Genomic DNA, 6,128 nt, shown 5'->3' with positions numbered 1-6,128 from the left:
CTGCGGCTCTGCATGGAACTGTTATTGTGGGGTGAGCCTGCAGTCAGACTGGTGTTACTGTGAAGGGACACAGGCTGCCAGATTACTCATTACACACCTACAGCCGGAAAGCGGCAGCAAACCAGGCAGACAAAACAACACATAAAATGGGAACCCAGACAGAGAAATGGTAAAACCTTTGTAAGTAATAAAATTGATGCTCTGGATCAGGAGTGCCCCCCCCCCACCAAACCAGATGGTATGTCCTGCCACAGAGCGAGAGAGCCAGAGAGCCAAACACTAAGGCCATGTATCAGTGGTCCTGGGGCCGTCCTCCCAGCTGAGCTTTTAACATGAGCAACAGCGACCCACAGCCACTCTGTGCAAGGCAAACCCCACTGCCAAAGGAGAGAGGAGAGGGAGAGAATCCTAGTAGAGACAGAGCTCCCCACAGTGGCTGATGGTATGGTGGTCATGGGATGTCATCTTGGGATGGGGTGATGCATTCAATCAGGTACTGTACTACTGTACACCAAATGGAAAAAGAGAGAGACAGAGAGAGGGGAGGGGAGGGGGGATTAGAGGGGGATATGGTTGTTATTGCAACATTGGAAGTGAACAGGGGTTTCTCCCTGTAAGCTGTGTGGTCAAATGCTAACTAGGGTGTAGTGTTGCCACAGAGGAAACAGAAGAGAGTAGAGAGAGAGGAGATTAAAGCTGCTGGCTAGTCAACTCTCCAGTCAGTTTGGCATGGTAATCACCATGACTCCTTGTGAGAATACAAATCAAATGAATTAGATATGAACATCCCAGTCCTATTTCTCCTCTCATGAGAAAAATGAATTAAGAAAATAATAATTCAATTCAAATCGCTTGTTCGTTTCCCCTGTCTCTCCATCTCGTTCTGTCTCTCTTTTTTCCATCTTTCTCAATCTCCCATTTTCTCCCAATAGAGAGAATGGATTTGAGTGAATAGAGAGAGATTTGATCAGGAATCATTGCAATGTTATGATTTCTCAACATAAAAAAAATATGTATTCAGTATGCTTGGAGAGCAGTGTTTGTTGTTCAAAACAGGAGATGAGCTGAGCCAAACTACTTCAGGGAGTCTCTTTTACCTCTGTAAATAGCCGGAAGTTTACACACTGTTTACCTAAAAGTGTCTAAGGAGGTATCGGCTACTCAGGGATATCTTTCTGTTTACATTTACACTTGTGAAATCTTTGTTTAGCATTGTAGCTCATTTAAAAATCTCATGTTTGTTGATGCAGTGTTATAGAACATTCATTATTTACTGCAGGTGTCTGCTTTAAGACTATAGATGTTGTATATTTTACAGGCATTATTTATCACTCATACTTGAGTCATTCCCTGCTGGCCCACACATCCTCTTCAGTGCACAAAGGTCAATAAATAAAGGTAAACAAATGAATTCATCACAAGCCTTAACAGGACAGAGATTTCTCACCTTCTGAACAGATGAAGAGGGAGGTTGGCTGGGAGATGAAAGGCTGTTTCATTCAGCTTGGCCGAAGCACTGAGCCCAATGAATAAACTGGCCTTCACCTGCCATGGCAATAGTTCAGAGGGAACTAATGCAAGACAAATACATGACAAATAGGAAAAGGGCTAAGCCAGGTTTTATATCTGCTCCTGGACACAGACCAAATAAAATGCCAGGGGAAACCACGGAACATTAATGGTTCTGGAGGACAGCAGTATGTACAGGCTTTTGTAAGACACCTGATTCAACACTAGCCACCTAATATATGTTCTTAAAAATAGTCCAACGTTAGTTGAATCAGGTGTGTAAGCGCTGGGCTGAACAAATACCTGCATACATTATGGAACATGGCACAGTGGCTCAGGGGAGGGAATGATCAGATCTGCCAGGTTTTGTTTGAGTAGCCAGATTCCCAGCTGCAGCAGTCTCAGCAGCAGTGTTTTACAGCACCTGTTCTCATTCTCCTAGCTGGCCTAGAGCGTCCCGCTGAGGGTCCATAAATCAGTCGTTGGTACTGGAGAGGGGTGGACAGGTAGAGACACTCTGCTGTCTCTGTCCCTGTTACTGTCATTTGTCTCGTTTTGCTCACTACACTGCCAGTTGTTCTGTCATCAGTAATTTTCAAAGCTGGGGGACGACAGTGTCTGTCTCGGTCCCCCCCATTTGGCAGAGATAGTGGTGTCTCCCTCCCTTCCTCCTCTCCTCTGCTGTCTGTCTTCATATGAGAGTGATGGGTGAAGAGTGTGTCGTTGAACTGGGTCAAACATCTCTCTCTGATTTTTCGAGCTTCCCTGATTCCCATCCTAGGAATTTCAAAGTAAAAAAACAGAATAAAAACTCTGAGTCACCTCTTAACCCTCCCATCTGCCAATCCTCCTCCCAGCCCAACATGTGGATACTTGTGTGCTCTAGCCAGAGGGGAATAGCAAACAGGGGAATATAATAGGGAAGTCTAACTAGAACTGGGAAAAACATCAGAAGTTGTTGAGCATATATATGAGTGCTGATCTTCAGGACGAACAAACTCTGCTTTTCAGGGATATTGTAATCATATGCACACATTGTAAGTATTAGCTTTGAGCTTTGCTTTGGCTGTATAGAGAAATAGAGAAATGCTTGTGATATGACCACTCCTTTCACATTCCTTTCATTCCGTACTAAACATGGTTGGTTGACTTACAGTATATTGGTTTGCTTCAGTTTTTTGCATTTCTAGGCACGAATGAGTTATGCTTCATTGTAAGTGGTTAGTAGTTCATAGATAGGTAGTCTCTATTCACATTTGTGTATAAAATACATGTTTGATACCGAACCCTGCTCATAGATGATTGGTCAAAAATAATTTTTCTCTGGCTAATACTTATTTTCGATTAATGAATCAATAATCATAATGGATGACCAGTGTCTTCTTAAACGGCTGCAGATTCTGACTTCTGAAGTTATGATATTTCCTGTTTCTGTCCCATAATTCATAGCGAAACTGGCCAGTTGCTGTTCTGCTTTTGCATTTTTTGGGGGCAAAAAACATCTCTGACTAGACAGGCTTCCTGTGCTCACTGTTGCCAATTTCTTTCTTTCTCCCTCATTTTAGATCAGCTGTTTCCATCATCACTCTCTCATGTTAGATGGTCTGATATCAGGCGAAGGGGCATGTACAGGAAGTAAGTCAACATTCTGTTCTGTATAAATGTAAACCATTTGAATATCATCATCATCCTCAAAAGAAAAATTAAGAGTCTCTAGGCTTTTTTGTTGTTTTTGTAGGGCCCCCAAGCCCCCCATCGATGAAGTTGTGTCATGGCGACAATCCCTGAAAAAACTCCAGGAGTCTAAAAGTAAGACAATGTACTCTTCTTTACTCTCTCTCTCTACTACTATTGATACTGTTGATTGGTACTGTTGATACAGTCCTACCAAAACATGTGCAGGGAAGTGGTACCAGTATAAGCCTAAAGTCAGGGGGGACAAGCTGGCTGTCGTTGTACATATTTTGTCTTGTGTCGATTAGAGTCAGTTCTCCAGCTGTGATTTATATTAAGCAATTAGTGTGAGTAATGCAGTTTGCTGTTTGTTTGTGTTCCCAAAAGACTCATGAAAAATGGCACACCTGCATGGCTTTATAAATAGGTTAAGCATTTTGAGAAGGAACAGTAGGCTACAAAGGACAATTATTCTCCCATAAGACATCTGCAATGGTTCACTCACATCTAAAACATGTTTTATGACATTGTACATGTTTTTTTAGGCAACAAAAGTTATTATACTGTTTGGTAATTTATTTGCATTGGTCAGCAACTGTAAATGTCCCATTTAAAAATGGAAGCCCAGAACATCTGTTGGTGAGCTTGAAAAAGCATCTCCTTAATAACCCCCTGTCAATTTCCTGAACCAGTTTGACAACTTTGTGGGCTAGCCTGCTCTCTCAAACTAAACCTGTGTTCTGCAGGTCATGGTCAGTGGCCATGCTTACATGTATGTGGCTGCCTGTGTGAATGTGAGTCTGTTTTACACCATCTCCTTTTTATGTCTCTACCGTGTAGCAGGGCAGCTGGCCTTCAGAGAGTTCCTGAGGACAGAGTACAGCGAGGAGAACATCTTGTTCTGGCTGGCCTGTGAGGAGTACAAGACCATCACCACCAGCAATGAGATAGCTATAGCAGCCAAAAGGATCTACGCAGAGTTTGTACATGTCGACGCTCCCAGACAGGTACGTAAAGAAATCAGACGGAATGGTGTAGCTTAATCTTCTTTCCCCCTCTCTCTTTCTTTCATTTATTTCTTTAATCGTTAGCTCTCCGCCTCAAGCTGTCTCTCAATCATTCTGTCTATGTGTCCCTCTCTCTGTCCAACATGATGGCTACACAAAGGCAATGTTTCATTCATTACTCAATTCCAGATAAACATCGACTGTGGGACCAGGCAGGAGATTACAAACAGCATGTCTCAGCCGACCCTGAGCTGCTTCGACAAGGCACAGAGACTGATATACAAGCTGATGAAAAAGGACTGTTATCCCAGATTCCTGAAATCTGAAATCTATCAAGGTCTTTTAGAACCATCGGAAGCCCGCTGAGGTTCCAGAACCAGGTGGAGAATAATACCTGTTAACAACCAACAGTCTGTGGGCTGACAGGGATTCAACTCTCTCTGCTCTAACTAGCTGCCCATGTAAGTTCAGCATGGTTTAACTCTGGGCTGGAGCACAAAACACAGGGCCCATGCTCTGTAGTCTCTCTAATAATAGTTCATCATCTAGCTCAGTGGCTCCTAATCTTATTCTGAGGTGTGGCCAACAAAAATATTTTCAACGTAAACATAAAGTGGAATACTCTCCATATAAATATGCCAATATTATAGATAATAGATATGATTACAAATGTTATACAGTACTGACTTTATTTAGAGTATAAAGCATTATGTATGTTTTATAACTTATTATTATCCATTGATTATCAATTGATCGTTACTTTTAACTGTAATAATTCATGGTATTCTCCTGATGTCTATGAAAACGAGGATATGTCAGACCTGCCATTAAAGCCATGAAAAATACGTTTCAGTCAAAAAAATTTATGTATGTGTTGTTTCTGTCTATGACAGGAATTCATTAAGCCAACCCAATGCAATGTTGTGTATGTGGGTGTATGTCATTAGGATTCAGAAAGCCAATCCAACACAATCAGTGCAGCATCAGCTGAGGTCATAGTCTCTTTCTCTCAGTCGTACCCTCATGTTGTTCTTCTTTATCTCTCAGACCCAGAGAAACCCCAAACGCTCTGTTCCCTAGGCAACCAGGCCAATGGGCCATCTTTGAGACCTCTCTCTCGCTCCTATCTCTGCCTCTCTCTTGTGTGTTGTGTTTTCACACATTGTACATTGGGATTTCATGTTGTTTACAGTTAAATTGATCTCTCTGTGTTATGTGTAACACCAGTCCAGGTATGTATAGTTTCTCCCCAGCAATGTCTGTGTACGCTATCCCTGATGCAGCGAAAATAATATATATATTTTTTAAATGAAGTAAGCTTTATGCAACATCTTTCTGAGTATGGACCCACCACACCTTTTATATCTCCCAGCAGGAGGCTATGTACTCTAGAAGGATCAACACGCCTGCCTCCACACACCAGACACCATCTTCCCTCCACATACAGACCCCCACAAGGATATACACCTGGCATCTTCCACTTGTAAACATAGACACAATTAAATGTAATGCATACCAACCTGCTCTAGGATATGATACCATGTTCATTGCTTCCCTCAGTGAGTCCCACACATCCACACACACATAGGCACTTTAATTGTGTTTCCGGCCAAACTTATACAGTTGCAAGAAAAAGTATGTGAATTGTTCAAAAAACGTCACAACAGTCGACAAACACAGTGTTAAAGTAACAACACACACATTTTTATTTTTATTGAATACATAATTTAAACAATCACAGTGTAGGTTGGGAAAAGTATGTGAACCCCTAGGCTAATGACTTCTCCAAAAGCTAGTTGGAGTCAAGTGTCAGCTAACCTAGTGTCCAATCAATGAGACGAGATTGTTAGAGTTGCCCTCCAATATAAAAAGCACTCACAAAATGTGAGTTTGCTATTCACATGAAGCATTGCCTGATGTGAACCATCCCTCGAACAA

General features: G+C 42.0%; 1 protein-coding gene across 2 annotated transcripts; it reads left to right on the top strand.

The window, feature by feature from the left end:
• The first annotated feature begins 2,348 nt into the window (after positions 1–2,348).
• LOC109901602 (regulator of G-protein signaling 21-like) lies at positions 2,349–5,052 on the top strand. Of its 2 annotated transcripts, none has more exons than XM_020497608.2 (5): positions 2,349–2,546; positions 3,075–3,144; positions 3,248–3,318; positions 4,024–4,190; positions 4,380–5,052. In XM_020497608.2, exons 1-5 carry the CDS (start codon positions 2,480–2,482, stop codon positions 4,554–4,556), a joined length of 552 nt encoding a protein of 183 aa, XP_020353197.1. In that variant the 5' UTR covers positions 2,349–2,479; the 3' UTR covers positions 4,557–5,052. The 2 variants fall into 2 exon arrangements, with proteins under 2 accessions (XP_020353197.1, XP_020353196.1); XM_020497607.2 differs by having other exon boundaries at positions 2,363–2,546; positions 3,227–3,318.
• The last annotated feature ends 1,076 nt before the right edge of the window (positions 5,053–6,128 follow it).

The sequence above is a fragment of the Oncorhynchus kisutch genome, linkage group LG13, assembly GCF_002021735.2.
Source record: "Oncorhynchus kisutch isolate 150728-3 linkage group LG13, Okis_V2, whole genome shotgun sequence".
NCBI classification, from domain to species: Eukaryota; Metazoa; Chordata; class Actinopteri; order Salmoniformes; family Salmonidae; genus Oncorhynchus; species Oncorhynchus kisutch.
The sequence above is the reverse complement of the archived record's forward strand: the minus strand, read 5'-3'. Positions and strand labels throughout refer to the sequence as shown.